Consider the following 23218-nt stretch of genomic DNA (forward strand, 5'->3'; position numbering starts at 1 on the left):
ATGTCACAAAATTGGTTTTTCGGACACGATCCCTTAGTATGACCATCGGTCTTACATTCCGTGCACCACAGTTCACTACCTTTTGGCTCCTTCTGCATATTTTTAAACTCCATCATTTGAACCATATCCTTCTGTAGGGCCCGAACCTTCTTGCTGCTGCCTTTGTCGTCGCTGCTATCATCTCCGGCAGGCTTGTCGTCATCAGAATCAGATGAGCTAGTTTTCTTCTTCTTTGTCTTTTGTTCACTTTCAAGATCCAGTGCTCTGTTATACACGTCCACATATGATGACGGTGGCACAATTTTCATTTTCCTCCGCAACTTCGAGTGTAGGCCGTCGACGAACCATCTTTTCTGCAATCTATCCACTGGCTTGCTTTCCATTTTGTTTATTAAGTCTTTTAATCTCCTGGCATAGACACAGACAGTTTCGTGCTTCCCCTATTTGGTATTGAAAATCTTTGCTATGATTTCATTATCATCCCGCAAAAGTTTAAATTCTGCCAGGAACTCCTTTTTAATGTTATCCCAGCTATTTAGCTTTTGTGGATCCGTATCCGAAAACCAATCAATCGCCACACCCCGTAGGGTTGTCGGAAATTGTCTCATCCAGTCGTCTTCATCAGTTATGCCATTTGCCCTCCAGATCGTTTCACATGTTTTGCAATGTCGAATGGGATCGGCCGTACCATCGCCTTCGAATTTCGACAGCTTCTCTTTGGGTCCTGCCATCGCAACACTGGAGGTCTGCACTGTCACACCAGAGGTCTGCACTCCTACACTGGCAATCGACACTCCCACACTGGCGGTCGGCACTCCCACACCGGCAGTTTGAACTCCCACACCGGCGGTCGGCACTTCCACACTAGCGGTCGACACTCCCACACCGGCAGTCTGAATTCCCACACCGGCGGTCTGCACTCCCGCACCGGAGGTGTCGACAGCTGCGAACCTTGGTGAAGAAGGATCCTCTGAAATTGTTTCCCGCGGAAGTCTATCCTGGACAAAGAGATCACTCCACGCTCGTGCTCCGTCGGCACTGCGAGCCGTGCAAGTCGATGCTCTTCCGTCAGAGTTTTCCTCCCTTGGCGAACACAAGTTCAAGAACTCCTCCCGTGCTTCTTCCACCAATTTGACCCGCTGCCGAGTCTCCTCCAACAATTCTTTTGCACTTCGGTTTTCGTCGGCAATCTTCTGGAATCTCCGTCGACGTTCGGCTTGCTGTGCCAGAATTAAATTCTCTTGCACAATACGGATTCCATCTTTTCCCTTCGCCTTATTCCGATCCTTGTTAAGCTGATTTGGCATTAATCTTCATTCCTCCCACCTTCCAGATTCATAAGGCAAAGACACCAAATGTTTACCGTACGGGTAAACTAAATTAATGGATACAGACAATAGAACATGAATAGCAGAATAATATTCGCAATAGTAGATGAATGATGCTTTACAATGATCCCAGACGGGATATAAATACTACCGCCAAACCTTCCCGAAGGAGTTCATCGGCCACAAATATTCTATCCGCTACAGACTATTTACTACGACGTCGGCTACAGAATACAGAAACACCTCCGGACCGTCGGCTATAAATACATTTGCCGGCAACGGCGCCAAATGTTTACCGTACGGGTAAACTAAATTAATGCATACAGACAATAGAACATGAATAGTAGAATAATATTCGCAATAGTAGATGAATGATGCTTTACAATGATCCTAGACGGGATATAAATACTACCGCCGAACCTTCCCGAAGGAGTCCGTTGGCCACAAATATTCTATCCGCTACAAACTATTTACCGACGATGTCGGCTACAGAATACAGAAACACCGCCGGACCGTCGGCTACAGAATACAGAAACACCGTCGGACCGTCGGCTACAGAATACAAAATACTGCCGGACCGTCCAGTCGGCTAACACCATCCCCCCCAAAAAAGAAAAGTCGTCTCCTGACGACTGACAAAATATCTGAGACAAATTAACAAACAAAATACATTAACAAAGCGACTACAACAAGAAAAATTTGCTTTTGTCACATCACCTCCACATTCATCCCGTTACATCTGGAGCCTCTGCTAACACAATACTGTCTCCTCAAGCTGACCTTGATAGCCACCTGTGCTGCTTTCTCTGTTTTCAATTCCTCAGTACCCTGAGCCAAGTGTCGCTGCACTACCTCCAACTGGATGATCAGCTCCTCCCAAGCTCTCTACGCATCCACCAAGACAGCCTCACAGCCAACACCTGCTCCCACTGCCTCTGGTACACAGAAAGTCCATGCCTGCAACAACTTCAACTCTTCTCAACTGGTCAGACTCCCACGACTGATATCCGCCACGACTGGGGGTTCAGGGGGCAACGCCCCTGGCGGGGTCCTGGGGCAGCCCCTCGCCGCCAAGACCAAATTAACACTTCGCAACCCACACAGAAGTGCATGGAACACACCATTTCTCTCATTTTCTGCCGATTCTGCACTCTTTCTGGCAACCACGGATGCGTCCCCTTTCTTTTGGCATCATCTGTCACTCATTCTAAACAACTTGATTCTGTTGTCGTTTTTTTTTTTTTTTTTACTGCTTCCTCTACAATCTACCACAAATTCCTCTGCACACAGAAATTCTTCTCCTTCTGGCAGAACAAGAACTCTTCTTTATGTCTCTGTTTCCCCGCGGAAGTCTTTTCCCTTGCAGCGCGGAGGAGAAACTCTGACTGGCGGAGCTGAATCTTTTAATTACACCTGCGGCCTATCTTTCCTTTCTCGCGGTCTATGTTCTCCTCCCCGCGGCCTTTCTTCTCCTACCTGCGGCCTGGTGGAGAAAGTTTTCTCTTTGTTTTTTTCTTAAGAAAAAAAATTGTGCCCACGGACCGCTGCCCGCGGGGCTTTTAACAACCCGCGGACAGACTGTCCGTGGGACCTTCCACCAACTCTCGCGGTCTTCTGCTCGCGGGACTTACATTGCTCGCGGGACTTTCACTGCCCGCGGACAGCAGTTGCCCGCGGGATTTATTAGAATTAAATTCTCTTGCGCAATACAGATTCCATCTTTTCCCTTTGCCTTATTCCGATCTTTGTTAAGCTGATTTGGCATTAATCTTCATTCCTCCCACCTTCCAGATTCATAAGACAACGACGCCAAATGTTTACCGTACGGGTAAAATAAATGAACGCATACAGACAATAATAGCAGAATAGCAGAATTATATTCGCAATAGTAGATGATTGATGATTTACAAAGATCCAAAACGGGCTATAAATACTACCGCCTAACCTTCCTGAAGGAGTCCGTCGGCCACAAATATTCTATCCGCTACAGACTATTTACCGATGACGTTGACTACAGAATACAGAAACATCGCCGGACCGTTGGCTACAGAATACAGAAACACCGCCGAACCGTCGGCTACAGAATACAGAAACACCACCGGACCGTCGGCTATAGAGTACAGAAACACCGCCGGACCGTCGGCTACAGAATACAAAATACCGGCGGAAACATTCTTCACCTTCTAGGAGTAGCTATGGTGTATATTTTTTTACATATATAAGATGAAGTTTGTTTATTGTTATGTTGAGATAACAATTTGATTATTGTTCTGATGAGATAACAATTTATTCATTGTTAGGATGAGATAACAATGTTATTAAATCTATGATGAGATTTACTTTGACGTTGTTGTTGGTTGCAGTGTGCACATGCCCTAAGAAGGTACTCTGAGGATCTCTCTTGCTAAGAGGGAGCGTTGAATACTGGTGTAGTTGCGAGACAGATCTTGTCACATTTCAGTCTGCAATTTTGGTGTTCTCCAGTTCGATTGTTCTAATTTGAATCTTTCGTATTGCTATCTCTACGTTCTTTGTTTTACCTAAAATATGATGTTCTGATTAAGTCTTTCTGTTGGTATGCATTCTGCCTAAGCTGAGCCGACGTCCTTTATTTGAGTCTACGTGGACTTCATAATATTATCCATTATCTGCATGGCAATCCGTCTTTCACAACTCTGAAATGGTTGGTGGCAATGTTATAGTTTTCGTGGTGTATATCTGTGACATCTGTTTAATGTTTGTGGAGCATATTTTATCTAGCCTCGTCAGCTCCTATTGATGACGCCATGGCAGGCAGCTCGTGAAACGACAATTTGATGATTAGTTGGGTGTTTATATCCCTGTGACGTTAACTGACAATAAAATAAAAGGGACTATGTTTTCAACTGGGGTATATTGAAGTGTCTCTTTTGAGAGTTTAGCTCTGCTGTTTCTTTCAGTCTAAACGATTCAAAGGTTTCACATATATCTCTGTTTTCTGATTGATATTGATGTAATGTTCTTCTGGAGAATGTGTTGTGTTTGGCAATTTTTGGTAGCAGTTTTCCTTGTGGCAGCAGCATTCATTGATATTATTCTGTAATAAGTTTCAGTTGTTAGAAATCTGTTTTATCAAACTATTGTTTCTTATATAAATATAGCAGAGTTATTCATTTTTGTAATCAGCACATAAGTTTAAAGGACAATGGGGTTACAACAATGAATTGTAGAGAAAAAATGGTAAGATGTGTATTCCTTATTTTGATGGGTCAGGAAAACCAACTGCTAGAGCTTGGGTGTAAAAACTTGACACCTACTTTCAGTTAAATTCTACGATGAAAGATGAAGCAATCAAATATGTAGGTTTACATTTAGAAGGGGTGGCACACGAATGGTGGCACCATGGGAAAATAAGTTTGGGTCATAACTAGATTAATACATGCTACTTTAACTGATGAGAGATTCATAGACATGTTTGGTTCTAAGGATCTTGAACTTCATCATAAGGATTTATCTCAGCTTAAAGAACAGGAACAATATATTTCTGAATTTAAAATATTAGCAGTCCTAGTAACTGAGATTTTAGAGAGACAAAAGACTGTTATATTAATAGATGGGTCATTCGATGCACTCAAAGGTTGGGTCAAATCCCTTAATCCTCCTTCTTTAGAGACAGCTATCAAAAAGGCAAGAGAATTGGAGCCTTCTTCTATGGGGAAAACTTTTAGTAGACGACCACCACCAAAATCAAAGAACCTTTGATAAATGATACACCTCCCAAAATAAGTTGGATAAAGAGAAACAAGATGAACTTAGAAGAAAATAAATTATGCTTCAATTGTAAAGAAGCATGGGCACAGGGTCATAGATATTTGGGAAAAGGGAAAATACATTATATTGAGGTAGTATCTGACAGTGAAGATGAGGAAAATATAGACCTGAACGCAAAACATAGTCCAAAGGCCTCATAATAGATTCAAGAAAATAAACAAGGAAAAGTTGTAATAGCATGTATGACAGGAACTCCACACTACAATATTAGCCTGAATGCAAACGATATATATCTTCCGATTTGATGTTAGAGTAAGAGGAGTATTACAGGGTCAAGAGGTTATTGTTATGTAGGATAGTGGATCTACGCATAATTTAATTGATACTGCACTTTTAAAGAAACGTGGTTTACACAGTGAAATATGAAGGATTTGATGTTCAAGTTCTAGGTGGTACTAATTTAGTAAGCACACATAAGGTCCCACAACTAAATATTGCTCTTGGTAATTATACAGTAACAGATGATTTTTATGTTGTCGATTTGGCTAATACTAATGTCATTTTGGGAATTCAATTGATAGAGACCTTGGACAAATATTCAGAAAGTTTCAAAGGCATGGAGTTTTCTTTCAAGATTGATGGGGAAAAAGTAATTCTCAGGGGAATGTCAAATGATGGACCTAGGTCGTCTCTGCTTACAAGATGGAGGCTTTTTTCCGTCATGGTGATGTTGCCTGACCAACACAATGTTTTATTTACACCAAGGTTACATGTTTTGAATCTAAGCATTATCAAACTGATCTGTTACAAATTTTAGATTCACATAGTTTGGTTTTCAGCCATATACCCCCATTTTACCTCCGGATAGAGGTTTTGTACATTCTATTGAATTAGAAGAAGGGGCAAAGCCAGTCATCACTACTCCATACATACATCCTAAGGCGTTCAGAGATGTAATAAAAAAGGCTATAAAGGAGTTGTTGGATATGGGACATATCAGGCCTAGTTCAAGTCCCTTTGCCTCATCCGTAGTGCTGGTCAAAAAGAAAAATGGGACTCTATGTATGTTTATGATTACCGTACCTTTAATAAAAAGACCATAAAAAACATGTATCTGATTCCCCTAATCGATGAATTGTTAGATGAATTACATGGTGCTGTGTATTTTTCTAGAATTGATTTGAGGTCAGGGCATCATGAGATTAAGTTAAGGGAACATGATATTCATAAAACTGCTTTCTGTTGTCATTATGGTCATTTTGAATTTTTAGTCATGCCTTTTATTGACAAATGCTCTGGCAACATTTTAGTCTTGTATGAATCATATTTTTAATAAACAACAGAGGAAATTTTTGCTAGTTTTCTTTGATGATAAATTGATTTGTGCAAAAGCCAGTAAATGTGAATTTGGTATGATAGAAATTGTAGATTTGGGTCATATGATCAGTGCTAAGGGTGTGTAGGTAAGAGAAGATTAGAGCCATTTTGGTTTGGCCAACGCTACGAAATCTTTCAGATTTAAGAGGTTTCTTTGGATTATGCAATTATTACTAGAGATTAGTTAGAGGATTTTCATAGCTTGGATCTCCATCAACAAATCTTACAAATAATGGGGCATTTAGGTGGACTGAGGATGTACAACAAGTATTTGATAAGCTCAAGGAGGTAGTGAGCTCTTGCTCAGTTCTTGCACTTTTAGATTTCAATCAGCCTTTTCTATTAGAATGTGATGCTTGTAGTGAAGGAATAGGAGCAATTTAAAAAAAAAACATCCTATAACTCATGAGAGTAGGAAACACACTAGTGCTGAAAGGTTGTATTCAATATATGATAAGGAAATGCTAGCAATAATGCATGCATTGGCTAAATCCCGACAATATTTAGTTGGTGGTAGATTTGTGGTTAGAACTGATCATAACAATTTGAAATATTTCTTGGGCCTGAAAGATTTGAATGACAGGCAACAGAAGTGGATTAGTAAGATTCAAGCTTATGATTTCGAAATTGAATATGTTAAAACTAAGAACAATGTGGTTGCTGATGCATTATCTAGGAAACCCAAAATAAATGCTATATCAGGGTTAACAACTGATTGGAAATCTCTTTTATTAGTGGAATATTCTAAAGATGCATTTGCTTGTGATTTACTGAATGGGAAATTTCAGGATGATAGATAAAAATTGTGAATAATGTTATTTACTACAAGGGTAGAATCTTTCTAGTAACTGGCTTTAAATTAAAATTAATAATTATGCAGATAATTCCTGATTTACCTTTGGCAGGACGTCTAGGTTATTTCATAACTTATAGGCAAAGCCGTGAACAGTTCACATGGAAAGCGCTCAAGAATGATGTGTTGCGCTATGTGAATGAATGCATTAAATGTTAGTAGAATAAACCGAGCATTCATATCTAGCAGGGTTACTCCAGCCATTACCCATTCCATAATAGAAGTGGGAGAGTATATCCATGGATTTCATTGCTGGATTACCTTAGGCACATGGTAAAGATTGTATTTTTGTAGTGGTTGATAGGATAACAAAATTTGTGCATTTCTTTGCAATCAATACAGAGTTCACAGCTATTTAGATAGCCAAACTATTTTTCAAGGAGGTTTTCCATTTACATGGTCTACCAAAGAGTATTATTAGTGATAGTGACAATAGATTTTTGAGCTTCTTTTGGGAGGAATTGTTTAGATTAACAGGTACAAAATTTAATCACAGTACCAATTACCATCCACAAATAGTTGGCCAAACGGAAATAGTGAACAAATGGATTGAAGGGTACTTCATAATTATGTTGTTGGACATCAATAAGCTTGGGGTCAATGGTTACATTTGGGAGAATATTGTTACAATATGACCTATCATATTTCTATTGGTATGACTCCATTCAAAGCTTTGTATGGTATGATGTTTATCTTTTGTTGATCTTTCTTTTGAGCATTGCAATGTACCCAAGTGACATAATTGGCTTTAGGAATGTCAAGTTATTTTAAAAGCACTTAAGGAAAACTTGCAAGTTGCATAGAATCCACAAAAAATATATGTAGATAGGAAACATATCGAGCATAGTTTTGAAGGAGAGTTGGTATATCTAAGATTGCAGCCATATCATTAGTCTTCGCTCAAACGCAGTGGCGCTGAAAAATTGAAGCCCTATTTCTATGGGCCTTATCAAATTGTTAGGAAAATTGGTGGAGTTGCTTATGAATTGGATTTATAGGAAGGTAGTTGTATACATAATATCTTTCATGTTTCTTGTCTCAAGAAGGCCTTAGGCAAATAGGTGACAATCTTAGCTGAATTACCACCCTTGGATTCAGAAGGGAAATTGGAAACCATACTTGACACAAGTTTGGATACCCATGAACGACATCTGTGCAGCTGGTCTATCAAAGAATACTTAATACAATGGAAAAATTTACCAATAGAGGATGCTACATGGGAAGGTGAACATGTGCTCCAACATCCTAATTTACAGTTGCTTGTGGGCAAGTAACATGAGGAAGGGGAGATTTGTAATATCTCCCCAGGTTTGTCTTTGTAAAGACAATTAATATATATGTATATATATCATATTAATTACTTTATATTAGTTTCAATTCTATGGACATATAAATTAATTAATAAAGTATGAAGTTGGCAAATGATAATAATAATATTAATAGATAATAAAACTTGTTTAATTGTCTGTTTGGAAGTTTACAGGAGTTTGAAGTAGTTCATGGGAATTTCACATGAATACATTAATTTAAAGAAGGCCGTGTAGAGTTCGAAAGGCAACACTGAATGATCGAATTTTGTGGAGGCTATCGAAGAGTTATTCCTACAATCCTTTCATCAACTGTAGTTGCCTTAGTGGTTCGCATGACATTGAACAGTCCTATTTTTGAAAATAACCAGAAACTTTGTCTAAAGAGAAATCGTCATTGTCCTAGGAAGGAAGTGGTGGGTTTCAAAAATACTAGTGACTATTGACAACAGGAGTTTATCTACTGAAGATTTCTTTACAAGGACTTCAAATAATTCTAGCGAAGATACTGTAATAAACAATGTTGGAGGTGATTCTGCATAATCATCCCATTACTAACAGTGTGGAATAGAGATTTTGTAATAAGGAGAGAAGTATCTAGAATCATCACGGAAAATAACAAACACTCTAGTGGTCACGGTACCTGTGCAATTTACTATTTATTTCAGAACCCTGGGCATCGATCTTGGAGGTATGGTAATGTAAGAACTTATCGTTTCTTCTGAAACATATTTCTACAACCACTGCATCAGAAGGTTGGTGAGGATTTCCTGACGTATTCTCAAGTTGAGAATACTCATGTGAAGGATGCAAATCAATTAATGCGATGAATCAAGTTCAAGTTTGACTGAACACAGATTGGGACAATATTCAAAATGTAACTCTAGAGGGCGTTGGTTTATGTTGGAATTGAATAAGTAATATCCCAGAATGTGATTCCGAGTGTAAACCTTTACAATAAAAACTCTCTGTATTTGAGCATATCAGTTGTATCAATAAAATCAATACAAATATTGCATTTGAGATTCAATTTATTGCAAACAGTATTGGTTGTTGTTTCCTATGTGTACCGTAATTATTTAAGTTGGATTAGATTGAACTTTTGTTCTGAATAATCGTTATTGGGATTTCATCCAGAAATAGAATTTAGGAACCAGGAATTAGACATACTTGTTCAAAGCAAAATATAACATTGAGTATATTTTTTATCTGATATTCAAAGTCATTATATTCTTTTTTGATGTTCTCCCAAGTTTTAAGAACATCAGAAGCAAGAACACTTGCAGAATCCGAAATGTCCTTTTTGTTTGCTAAGCCATCCAAATGTAACATTAGAAATGTAATAGCTTCCTCCTTTGTCATTGGTTTCAACTTGAAATAAGTATCAACCTTCCTCCGTCTGATTAGAGATGACCTTGCTAGCATCATGAGAATAGTCCACTCCGACACTGTAGCCAGATTTGTGTGGATCTAGATCAGCCACACTGGTCATACTGGTCACTGCCTTAGAGACATTTTTATTGCAGTTTGCTACTTCCCTCTAGCCACCTCCCCTTACGCCATACACAACTCGGTTTATGGAGACCTCTTCTCTGATTTGCACGACTATATCACCAAGTTTGCGGGCTTGGGTGACATCATCATCCTGGGAGACTTCAATGCACGGACTAGAGATCTTTAGACCCCTCTCCATGACCATTTCTCGGACTCGGCTTGCACTCGTGAGACTGATCTAGCCACAGTGGGTTTTCAAAGACACTCTCAGGACTTGCTTGGGCCTCTCTCATGCTATGGCCGCCATCTCCCCCAGCTTTGTGAGTCTGCAGATTTGCTGATCCTGAATGGCCTCTCGTGCTTCCTAGACTCCGAGCTCTTCACCTGCTGGCCTCATTGTGGGGGCGCGAGTGTGGTTGACTACGCTCTCCAGCCAGATTCCTTGGTCCCCTTGATCAACCATTTCATCATCACCTACCTCCCTTTGACTGACAACTCCATCCTTAGTCTCCTTTTCCACTTTGTCCCCCCCACTTCACCCCTAATCCCTATCCTCAGGCCCTCGTACCACTTCTTACTTCTCGGTTGCGACTGCTACCTCTTTACCCTCCACCTTAGACGACTCCTTTCCCTTGACCACTTGTTTGCTATCTCCTATGCTCCTCTTTTCGACCTCATTGCCTCTGCTTTATGGGAGCTTGCCATTGTTTCCATCCCCATCGCACTTCTTCCCACCGCAGCCGCGCTAGCTGGAAATTCTGCCCCATGAATCAGTGGTTCGACGATGACCGCAAATCTTTCCACCACTCCCTGCGTACTTCCTTTGTGGCGCACTTCCCCTCTTACACTCAGTTACGTTCCTCTTACCACCGCCTCCTTCGCTTGAAGAAGCGGGTTTTTGTGGCCTCACAATGTAGATCTCTTTGCGACACTCACTCGTGACCTAGAAACCTTCTGGCATACCTTGTTCGCCTGCCACCCTCCCCCACCCTTTGCCCTTAACTGGCACTCTTTGGTGTTCCATATCTCCACTCTCTATGATATCCCTGGCCAACTGCCCACTCACCCTCTTGCTCCCCCACATTGCCACCTTTTCACTTCCTCCACCGTGGGTGAGGCCATTAGACTCATGAGATGCAATAGGGCCGTTGATGAGAAAGGATTCCAGGCAAAGCTCTTGAAGCTCGGTACTTTGGTTCTTTGTTCATTTCTTTCGACACTCTTCAATAGAGTGGTTTGCATTGGTTTTCCTAATTCTTGGTCGAGACATGTGATTTATCCCATCTATAAGTCTGGGTTGGTTTCGAAACCCAACAACTACAGAACCATCATGACTGGGCATACCTTTGCCAAGCTCTATGCCACAGTTTTGAATACTATCTTGTCTAGATACCTCGACAAGAGGCAGTACCCTGCTAGAGGACAGGCTAGTTTTTGTACCGATTATCAGATTATGGATCACATCTTTACGTTGTGGGCTATCATCAAGGAGGCTCAGTATCGTGCTGGGAAAGTCTACTATTGTTTTGTAGACTTCTGTAAGGTCTTCGACTTTGTCCCCCGTGAAGCCCTTTTTCAAAGGCTCAATGATATTGGTATTTCAGACATTCTTCTGACAACGATCATGAGATTATAAGAGACAGTGGTGGGCAGATTTCAGACTCCAGAGGATTTCTTCGATCCGATTCACAACACCATTGGAGTGAAGTAGGGCTGCCCTATCTCCCTCACCTTATTTGTTATCTACATTGATGAACTTGAGTCCTTCCTCAGATAGAACTCTCTCTCCGAAGACGACTGCTACTTACACTAGGTTCTTATCTCCATTCTCCTCTTTGCTAACTATGTGGTTCTCCTTGCTCTCCTAAGGGGCTCCAAAGATTTATTGATGGATTGGCCTCTTTTTGCGACCATCGCTGGTTCGTTGTGAAATTGGGCAAGACTCAGGTCATGGTCTTCAACTGCTTGAAGACCTCTCATCTTCAGTTTACTTTTCAGGATCAGGCGATTGAGATTGTCTCGTCATACACACTTACCTTGGGGTTTAAGTTCTCTGGCTCTCAGTTCAGTATTAGGCCTCTTTGCCTGTCCAGGGTTGCCAAGGGGATGGGCTCCCTCGCCCTTTTGGAGATAGTGCTTCCGGCATCAGTTTCAAGACATTGAGTCCAAGCTATCTCTTTTGGACTCTCTGGTCGGACCGACAGTTCTTTACGTCTTAGTGATTTGGGGACCTTCGCTTCTCGACTTTGATTGGACTTCTGTCGAGCAGGTCCAAACCCTTCTCCTCCAACGGATCATCAGATGTCATCGGTATACCCCGCATAGTATTATTTTGGCTGAGTTTGAGGCTCATTCTTTTAGGCTTAGTGCTATCTTCGACTCGATCGGGTTTCTCCATTTCCTCAGGGGCTTTGCTGACACCGCGGATGACCGCCACAAATACTCCTACCTCGCCTACTACTCCTTCGTTGATATTGCCAGCTCCGATCTCAGACCCAAAGCTTGTGGTTGGTATGCTCAGGCCATTGCCATACTTAGCTTGATTGGGATAGATATTGATCATCTCCCTCATTATCATTTCTCACTGGATGCTCCTACTCAACTGCTCCCTTCACAGGGCGAGGTGATTGGGCATGCCAAACTCGACATATATAGATAGTGCAATACCACGACCTGGGTTAACCCACACGGGGGCATGCGCCTGCGAATGGCCTTATACTTGGAGCATTTTCTTGAGATCCATGGGGGGGCTATTGTGTGCCCTTTTTACTTGAGCCGGTGCTAGAGCCACACCCTCTGTATCTCCTTGGGGTCCTTCAGAGTTGGTTTACACAGGCTACATTGTTAGACGGATTACTAGTTGGCCAGAGACGATCGGATTGCTGCCTTTGCACTTTATCTAAGACGGAGACAAAGATCCATTTCATCTTTAGATCTCCCATCTACTATGAGATTAGAGATAGGTTTCATTGCCTATTCAGAGACTGCAGATCTCTGTTAGCTTTCTTCAGCTACCCCGACCAGTGATGTTTAGCACTTTACTTTCGGGAGATGTCGTAGCTTTGTGACCACAATTTACAGCTTATGTTTCCTCAGAGCCAGGCTTCGGATCAGCTCATCACCGCCTTCTTCTCGCCCTTGTCACCCTCTAGGGGCATGAAGCGGCCGTTGGACACACCCTCATTGGGACACCAGATTTGTTAGACCACGTTGTGGACTCATCAGGTAGGGACATTCTACTCCCTGTGCTACTTGGATTTAGGCTCAGGCTCGGGCCCCTAGTCTTCCAGGGTCTTATCCTTCAGTGATGGATTTCTTTGTATCGAGAAAGGATATGTAATCCTTCTCTCATCTATTCATTCTTGTTTCCTCTCTTTGTTTTGTTGCTCATTCTTTCCCAGACACTGTTTGGTGCTCCTACTGGGTTTGTTCTCCTCGTTGTTGTATCTTCCAGTCTTTTGGACCCTTTTGTTGGTCTTCTGTCGGACATTAATATCATTATCTTATCTTATCTTATTTGCAATGGTCTTCCTTGAACCATCGTAGTAGGGTATGTTAGCTTGCTCACTTTCTTTTATATATTACAATGCTGCCCCCTGCCACCTGTGAAAAGCAAATATTTTAGCGGCTTAGCCTAACGTCCTTATGTTGTTTGAAAGAGATAGCTGCCGAGAGTTCTTCTCCTCCATTTTCCCAATCTTTCTGAAAGTGTTTGTAACTCCGTAATTTGTGGCTCATTCTTCAGTTGTACCAAAACTCTAGAAGGAAGGTGGGTACAAGTGGCCTCAAACACACTGTCCTATTTGGGATAGCTGCATAGCCAAAATTGTCAGCAGTCTGTCCTCCTTCATTACCTACTTTCTGTCCATGCGTCTCACCATTATTTCTTTTGTTGTTTCCACCATTGTTACCTCCATTTTTCCTACCACTGACATCCAGTCCTAATTGTCTAGCCATCATCTGCATCATCAAATCCATTCACTGGTTCTATTTTTGTATTCTCTGTTCTGCCCATCACTGCCCCAGCTGTAAAACCTCAAGCATATAAAATAATGTTTCTTCTCTTAGATCCCTACTTTCACCCATATTGCATGTCCTAATCACCTGTCCCTAAGTGTACTTCTAGATTTCTTTGTTCCTCTTGTCCTATTTTTAGTAAGGCCCTGTTTGTTTGTGTATCATAATGATGTGACAATGGGTGTACGCTCCACCACAAACTTTGTATGGAAATCTGGGTTACCTTGGGTGGTGTGCGAAGTTCTGGGTGGAAATTTTGATGTGTTTGGGCTCCAATTCAAAATGCTAGCAGAAATTTGCCCTCTCTTGGGCTCACACTTAAATCTGGGTTGAAATTAAGAACTCACTTGGGCAAACGGGTCGGATTTTAGCCCTCTCTTGGGCAAGCTAGTTGGAAATTTTGCTTGACTTGGGCTCTAAATTAAGATGAGTTTTTGAAAAATTTCGAAGTGTTTGAAACCATAGATGTAAAGGTTGATTTTCTTCTTTGATTTTCATCATTGCAATTTAAGTTTTATCACCCATTGTTCTGATTTTGTTGCCAGCAGGTTGAGATTTAGTCTATCATCTCTGATTCTGTGCCAAGATGTTGGCCGGAAATTGGCCCTGGCTCGGGCTTGAGCCCAGATTTACTCAGAAACCAAGGTCTTCTTGGGCAGATAGGTTGGAAATGAGGGCCTGCTCAGGCAAGCCTTTGAGATTGATTTTAAATTTGTCCAAGTGTTGTAAGACTAATTTCATTATTTGCCTTCTCTGATTTCACTATGAAAATGATGACTTCTCCATAATTCGTTCAGGTTTTTCTTGACAAGCTTGGTGGAATTCGCCCTTGGTGTGGTGTTTGCGTCAAGATTTGGCAGAATCCAGGGTTTGCTTGGGCTTGATCCTCTCAAGGAGATCAGAAACATGACATCTCCTGGGCTCATGCAATTGAAGTTGATCTCAAAAACTTCCCTAGTGCTTGACAACTTGTGTAGCAGCAACTAAATTGTCTAATCAAGTCCTTTTCTTTAATGCTTTCCCTGCCTTAGTAGCTCAACTTTCACCATGTTCACATTTTGAAGAGCTTGGAGCTCCAGACCTCGTATTGTTAACAGGCCTACATTTTATCATTCAAATCCGAAACCCCATTGCTTGCAATTTGCATAAGTATTGACTTGGGACTGGACAAACGCTTGAAATTTCCCACAATGATCAGATTTTACATTTGCCTTAAGATATTTCATCAATGTGTAAACTTGATTTCCAACCATGTCTTGGATTTTCTTGTTATTGGAATGTAGTTGGGTCTTCATTTGGAATGAATGATCGTCAAACTTAGGGAAGAAATGTGGCCTTTCTTGGGCTCATTCACAAGACATTTCTCTTAGTGTTGGAAATTTAATGTGTAACAATCAGACTTCACCCCTGTTTTCTTTGGCTGTCATTGATACTCAATCCAATTGATACATTTGCCCAAGCTTTCTACTACAAATTGGGATCAAAATTCAACCCAGTGTGAAGCATGACTTACCACTTAGACCCTGACCTGCAATTAATACTTACATCTAAAACTAGCCCAAACTTTCTACCTCATTGACCGCCAAGACTCAAAAATATTGCCATACTACAGCTGAAACAAGCCAATGAACAACTGCTAATGCGAAAAACGGGGTGCCTATTTACAATGGGGCGATAGTGTGAAAAGGTCACAATTCCTCCCCCAGAGCTTCTGCACTCACCTTCTTAGAAATACCTCATTAATCATGTATTTTGACATTTTTGTAAGATCTCTCTCCACAATAGCCTTTGTATGCTTTCAAGTATGTATTAATAATTATCATAACAAGTTTATGTGAATTTTTATGACAATTCTTTTGTGTTAAATATGTACCTTAAGTTTTTCTAACATCAAAATTAATGTCCAGTTTGTATATGCATTGGGTTTGTTCCATTCTTTGACAATGTAATGCCCCGCTCGGAGATCCTTGGAAACAAGGATGAAAACAAGCCAGTATAATTTTTTTTTTAAAACAAGTGTAAGTGCACATGTCAACAACATACACTGATCAAACATATCGCAACGGAAGACTTAACAACCATCCTGACACCCAACGGATCTCCAAACGTCACCACTAGCTAAAACACAAACAAGAAAACATAAGAGATTGACCAAGCTAAAAGATCAAAACGGACTCCTGAAAATAGGCTAAGTCTGAATTTTGAAGCCCTGAAATTTCCTAGAATCTTTATCTTAGCCCGTAGAGGTCTGAAACCCATCTCAAATGAATCGTCGCATATAGTAAAATATATTTTAAGTATAAGTTTTCTTATACTTAAACGATATATTTTAAACCCCAAAGGACTATAACAGAAACCCGAAAACTAGATTTCAAGAAAAACCATCAGAAATCAAAATGCAACAACATAGGGTCGAAGAAATCCCAAAAGGGTATCCAGATCAACTCTTAAAAAGTTTGGATTACGACGAAAAGTGCCCGCTGTCCATCCGCGCAGGTTTTTGCAAAAACTGTGCGATACTTTAATGCAACATAGAAAAGTGTCGCGCGACATTTCTCAAGGAGTGCGACACTTTCAGGGATTGGGCGATACTTTTCCTTAAGGCGTGCGACACTTTAACAGTGTCGTATGACGTTTCTCCAAGAGGCGTGCGATACTGGAAAGTGTCGCGCGACACTTCTCAAAAGGGCGTGCGATACTCTTCCAATGTCGCACGACATTTCTCAAGAAGGCGTGCGATACTTTACAGTATTGTACGATATAGTTTTGTATGGGCGTGCGATACTTTTTAAATGTCGCACATTGCTGAACAAATGTCGCCCATAGAAAACAAAGACACTTCCAGAACTCAGAAAAGGGAAAAACAGATCAAAGAACCTCCACACCGAGGAGTATCGGATCCACATTTCGAGGCTAGAACACTCGAACCAGAACTGAGTAACTGAAATACAGAAAATAGAATCTAACCATCTAACAAATAGTAAAGGAACAGTACAGAAAGGAAACATCACAACAACTGAAATAACATCGCAATGAACAAAATAACCAAGTAAGTATGCGGTTCCTCCCAACCATCAATGGCGTCATAAGACCATCTTGGGCCCTAGCCATCCCCCGCGCGTAACATCCCAAGCCACTGATCAGATCATCGGTGCTGTTGTGATAGGGACATCACTACTAAACATGCTACACTATAAGTAAATGAAATCTAACATGCTAGTAGAAAGCATAAGATAACCTTGTAATCAGATAACATCATCTACTGTATGCTAAACATCATAATAAGGAATGCATAAAACCAACATCATGTAAAAATGGAAAACAACATCCCAATGAAAGCATAAATCACTAGAAAGCATACTCTGCAAATCGAAGTACCAAGTGACACATCTAGCAATGATCACGATAGAACAATAGACCGTCTCTGTACACCGATCCCTAGCAGTGGTGAAGGTAGCTACGCCTCCCAACCACGTGGCACCCGTAGGTCCACACCTGCCGTGCTGATGGAGATAATGATCCAACCACTAACACACAAAACAACAACCATGGCCAACACACACGCCAAGCAGTATGATGACTGAATCCAAGACATAAACAATGCATAAACTACAGGTCCTGGTCAGACACCTCAATGGGCTACTACGTAGGGACTGACATCATGGAGAGTCACTTGGCATCGACAAGCCCAAGCTCGGATCATGCGTTTCAACTCCTCAACAGAGGGCTCCGCATATACTTTTTATTATCTTAAATTTTATTACCACCCAATGTTTTTATTTAATTATCACTTACTTAAAACTTCCTTTGCCAACCCTGTGGAACTAAGGTCACCAGGCTGCGAGATAGAAGCCCCCTCCATATGCTACCCTACCCTACCCATGCTCATCCAACGATGAGTGCCCGTAGGCATGCAAACTCCCAACCCAACCCCAATGATCACAACTTCCGGAAGTACCACGGAAGATCGGGCCCCACAGGTCACCCGACAAATGTACATGTGTGTGGCCCACCACCATCACAGAGATCATACACAACGACAGGATGAGAATGCAAACAGAAGTCAATCAACCGAACCAAAATCGGGATGACGGATACTACACGCATCCCAAAGCAACAAAAGATGTAAAAGTGTTCCGACTGGTATCCAAACGGATCATCCAGGTCCACGAACCACAATGTGTCGAGAAAACCCAAAAAATCCAAAAATAAAAGAAATCCGACACCGTATGCAAAAACGGCGAGCATAACGGCCCAAAAACCCAAACCCCCATTTCAAAAACAGGGAAAACGTTCATACCCGACCAACTGGGCAGAACTAGCAACCAGAAACGGAGGGGAACACTAGTTCTCAACCTCCTAACATACTGCTACAAGAAACAGAAGCAGAAACAGAGCAAAACCATTAAAACGGGAAGGCCCTACTTGACAGCAAAAGGGGCCGAAACTGAAACCCATAGGATAAAATAACCAATCTGCCAAAACTGCTGAAACTGACGGCAAAGCGAGAACTCCTTGAGCTGAACCCAATGAGACCAACCTCGCAAAGATCCCACGCTCACAGCTCCCACAACGAGCAAAATAATAATCCTTCAGAAGAGGATTTCCAAATTTTGCTCTCCAAATTCAATTTTCCAAAATGTGAGAAGTGAATAATGAATTCACTTTTCTAATATTTATTCATTTTGAGTGAATAGTTGATTATGGAAAATAGCTAGTTGGAGTAGTTAAACTCCGAATTGACCCAAATGAAAACAGGTTATTATCCGCAATGGAAATTTACCTAAGGCAAAGTTGCCAGAAATTAAATCCAAAAAGATTTAGAACCCGAAAACCCAAAATAACAGAAAATCACTTAACACTTTTGCGACAAATGCTAACTTATAAATGCACAGACATGCTCACTGGTCAAATCACATAATGCAAATGAGTTCGGATTTACCAATCACCGAAAGGTTCTAATATAAAACAACTAAATAAGGATATGTCGACCATATAGGAGTGACATTGGCAAAATATGAACAACTGGATCACTAACTCCATAGGCCACTGCCAGGGATGTAATTCCTGCACACTAGAACACACGATCAAGTGCAATTGCATATAATATAATAGCCAAAGCAATTAAAGCATTAATTAACTAATTAGTCCATTTACATCACTCACGTTCGCAAAATGCGTAAAGAACATAGATGAAGTAAATAACTATAGCATAACATCCATCTCAAAATCGCATCAACATGCAAGTATGATAAACTGAACAGCATAGCAACAAAGCATCTATGGTACAGAAATCAAAGTATAACATTCAACCCTCAAGTCACCTCAAGGTACAAATATCAAAAAGAGTAACAAGTATCTCTCGAATCAAAAAATAGACAAGGTACAAACTGCAAACACGAGAGGCACTACAGACAAGGTCTAGCAGTGTGACCCAAAATGATGAAATCCAATGAAACTATTGAGTTGATCCCAAATGAATATTTGAATTTGGTAATCTACAAACAAAATACTTTCAGATATAAAATAGCTGAACTCCTTTCAATCTAAACCACTAAGAATTGTCTGAACCAACGATTTATATTTTCTTGTGATTGTATTTAGTTATGCTAGGATTGATTCTTCCACATTTCGTGGTATGCCTTATTGTAAACAAAATAATTTTGTATTATCAAACTAAATCACATTTTTTAATCCATGTAGTATTTTGGGTTGTTTTGGTTGATTTTGACCTCAATTAATCATTGTTAATTTTGGTCTTTTGTGTTCTAATGAAGATAACTTGAATTGAACTGTTCTATTTTGGAATAATGCATGATTAGCCTTTGGGAGGTTTGCTTGAAAGTATATGGAATGGAGAAGAGGCTGTCTGTTGCTCTGTGTTGGGACAAAAAATTTGCTCATTAATATTTTCAGGCGATGATTGTACTGCATCAGATAGGAGCCAGTCAATTGAAAATGTACGTTTTTTCTATATCTTTAATTACATAAAGAATCGTATCTTTGTCCAATGCATGCAATTATCTATGTTATTCAACATTATTCTGATATGCAACTCAAACCGAAAAGTCTTTTTATTTTCAATTCTTAATTTGAACATCTCTTTTTGGAAATGCTCCTATGCTTATTTTTTCGCTGTTAGAAATGTCTAATAGAACCAAGATGGTATAGTACATGTTTTATTGCTGGTGGGCTGTGTTGAGTTTGTAGCTTGATAGGTTTTTATCTAAGTGTTCTTCCTTTTTTATGGGGGACATGTATTTTATGTGGTATTTGTGAATTAAATTGGCTTTTAGAATTGCCTCAGAAAAGTCAGAGTTCAATACTGGACACTGAAAAGTTTGTCTTGCAGAAGTGTTTCAAGCACATGTTCTATTAATGCAAGTTTTCCACAGTGGCGAGGAGAATATATTAGCATGATTGCTGAGCATAACTCAATATTGTTTTGTTTCTAGGACTGATTGGTTTTTGGTTAGGTATTTTCAATTGATATGCAAGACCACAAGGTCCTTTTTAAATCTGAGTATGTTAATTGAATTGCAGATCTGATCTAATTTTGGGATCTCAGATAGCTTGGAAGAAAGTAGAGAGTGATAAGAGCAATAGAAACGTTGAATCTTATTGCAAACTAGAAGGAGATTACTGCAAATAATTCTAAGGTCTGAACTGTAACACATTGGAAATTAAATCACAATAAAGATAATCACAACAATCTTTTTATTAATTAATCAGTATAAATCTGAAAAACTAATTATTTAATAACACAGACCTGCAAACAGAAAACATACCTAAGTCAAATATCAATTCTATCAAGCAGGTCCTGTCCTGAAAAAATTGATGTGTGGAACACAATCGTACTCTTATATGAACTGCCATGGTAGTGGCCATAAGCCTGTATCTTATTAATTCACTGTTTCTGTCACTCATTCAAATCCTTATTCTCCAGAAAATAGCGGAAGTTTTTATGACCTGTCCTCGCTACAAATATCCATAATCCTACCCACCAAGTACTATCTGAATTTCACAAAAGCATTCATGATGAGCATTTCCTTGTCGTAGGTGGAATACAATCTCCATCTCCCTCAGCTTCCTGCTGTCATATGCAATAGTGTGTCAGTCTTGCATGATCATTGTGCCAATACCCTCACTTGAAGCATCACATTCGAACACAAATTTCTGACAAAAATTTGGTGGTGCTAACACTCGACAAGTACTTGTAATCTTTTTAAGCCTGTCAAATATCTCCTCTGCCTCATCTGACCACCCGAATGCTCCTTCCTGAGAAAGGCCTGTGAGTGGAGTTGCAAGCTCAGAAAACCCCTTAACGAACCTCTTGTAGTAAGAACAAACCACAAGGAATCCTGTCAAATTAGAAATTTTTATTGATGATTGCTTGTATCTTTTCCTGATGTACCTTAACCCCATTATCCCCTATCACATGCCCAAGATATATGATCTCTGTCAGACCAATCTCACATTTGAATTCCTTAGCAAATAAGGACTGCTCTTCCATGATGCTGAGTGCCTCATCCAAATGTTGTAGGTACTCTTCCATGTTTTACTAAATATTAAAATTTCATTAAAGAAAACCAAAACAAACTTGCACAACTGCTATAAAAGATCTGGTTCATAGATGACTGTAGTGGGATCACTGGCGAGACCAAATGGCATCACCAAGAACTCATAGTGTCTGTAGTGGCACCAAAATGCTGTCTTATGTACATCCTCCTCACAAAGACGAATCTGATGGTCTTTCTGTATTCATGTTTCGTAACTTTTTAGAGCTTTATCCTTAACATAAGTGCAAGATGTAGTGCTTATAGAAGAAAACTTATTTGGAGCTACATTCATAAGTTTGAGTCTTGCACCATATTTGGTATCATGCCTAATGTACCTATCTTCTTCGACTGAATCTTTCTAGAGCTTGGGGGATTGGTATAGAAGAGATGATCTACATGATGTCTTCCCAGGATTTATAGAAGCAGTCTTCTTTTGTTGCCACAACAAAATAGATCTTTTGGGATTTTTAAGTTGACTAGGTTTACCTTGTATTCTCTAACGTGAGGATCAATGAAATCTAAAGTTTGCCACTCCTCACTGGAACATGTGTTAGCCTTTGTGGAAGAAAGGGCTTGAGCTGATTCAGTGGAGACATGTTTTGATTCTTCTACCTTATGCTAATCCACCTTAGATGGATATGCATTTGGAGGATCTACTTTAGGCGGATTTAGTATTTCCATAGTTTTCCCTTTGGACATTTTCCCTTGAAGATCTTTAGTAGTTCGGGATAGGGAGGAAGGTGTCGAAATGATGGAAGACATCAATGGAATATAATTCCTAAATGTGAGAGCAATCAAGGTCTGTCCCACAACTTCCATTTGGCTTGAATGCATGTCATCAGGATCAACCTTAATCGTGACCACTTTATTATCAATCACAATCTTAACTGATCTATATAGAGTAGATGATAGTGCTCTAAGGCATGGAGCCAAGCTCTCTCGACAAAAGATTGTAAGGCAAGGGTCTTGGCCTAACATACACCAACATACACCAAGGTAGGTATGGTAACAAATGTGACCTTCAAAGACAATATAGCAATACCTACAATGGTCATCCCAATATTATCAAATCATTGAATGAACAAAGAAGATGTGGCTAACAATTTCTTATCCACCTTGATATTTGGTAATGGGTGTAACTTGCATATGTTGAGTGCTGAACCAATGTCAACAAGTGTTCTTCTTATAACATTAGCAAATACTATGACTATCAAAGAATTTGTGAAATTTGTTTTTTTAGGGCTTATTTCATGCTACTAAAAGGTAATATTTGATATATTCGCAAAAATATGGTTCATTAATGCATTCACATCCACTAACCTTGTAGAAGTAGGATCTTTTGAAGGGCTTCTTGAAGCATTTCTTGACGAATTAGAGCCATGTGAAGTAAATCCCAAAGTGAGATCTTAGTAGGAGTAATACGAAGTTTCTTAATAAGATCTTGATCTCTGGTTTGCTTGGTCATCTGTAACATGCTAAAATTTCATAATAAATAATAAAAGTGGAAATATCTCAAAAATAACATTATTTTCA

The 23218-nt window shown here is 40.1% G+C and overlaps 1 protein-coding gene across 4 annotated transcripts in view; it reads left to right on the forward strand.

The window, feature by feature from the left end:
* The window catches only part of LOC149542018 (uncharacterized), a 177984-nt gene that overhangs the window by 63727 nt on the left and 91039 nt on the right, over positions 1-23218 (forward strand). For 2 of the 4 annotated variants that reach the window (XR_016355408.1, XM_089797059.1), the window contains exon 3: positions 19949-20086. The exons of 1 other annotated variant lie outside the window; for it this stretch is intronic. Coding sequence is in view for 2 of the 3 variants with exons in the window: in XM_089797059.1 (XP_089653185.1) it covers positions 19949-20086 (138 nt within the window). In the remaining variant the exon portion in view is untranslated. Of the gene's footprint in view, positions 1-15744; positions 15890-19948; positions 20087-23218 lie in introns of those variants that run through there. One more of the 4 variants, XM_089797060.1, reaches the window with a different exon arrangement.

The sequence above is a fragment of the Cupressus sempervirens genome, chromosome 8 (assembly GCF_028749045.1).
Source record: "Cupressus sempervirens isolate cs-2001-9-10 chromosome 8, ASM2874904v1, whole genome shotgun sequence".
NCBI lineage: Eukaryota > Viridiplantae > Streptophyta > Pinopsida > Cupressales > Cupressaceae > Cupressus > Cupressus sempervirens.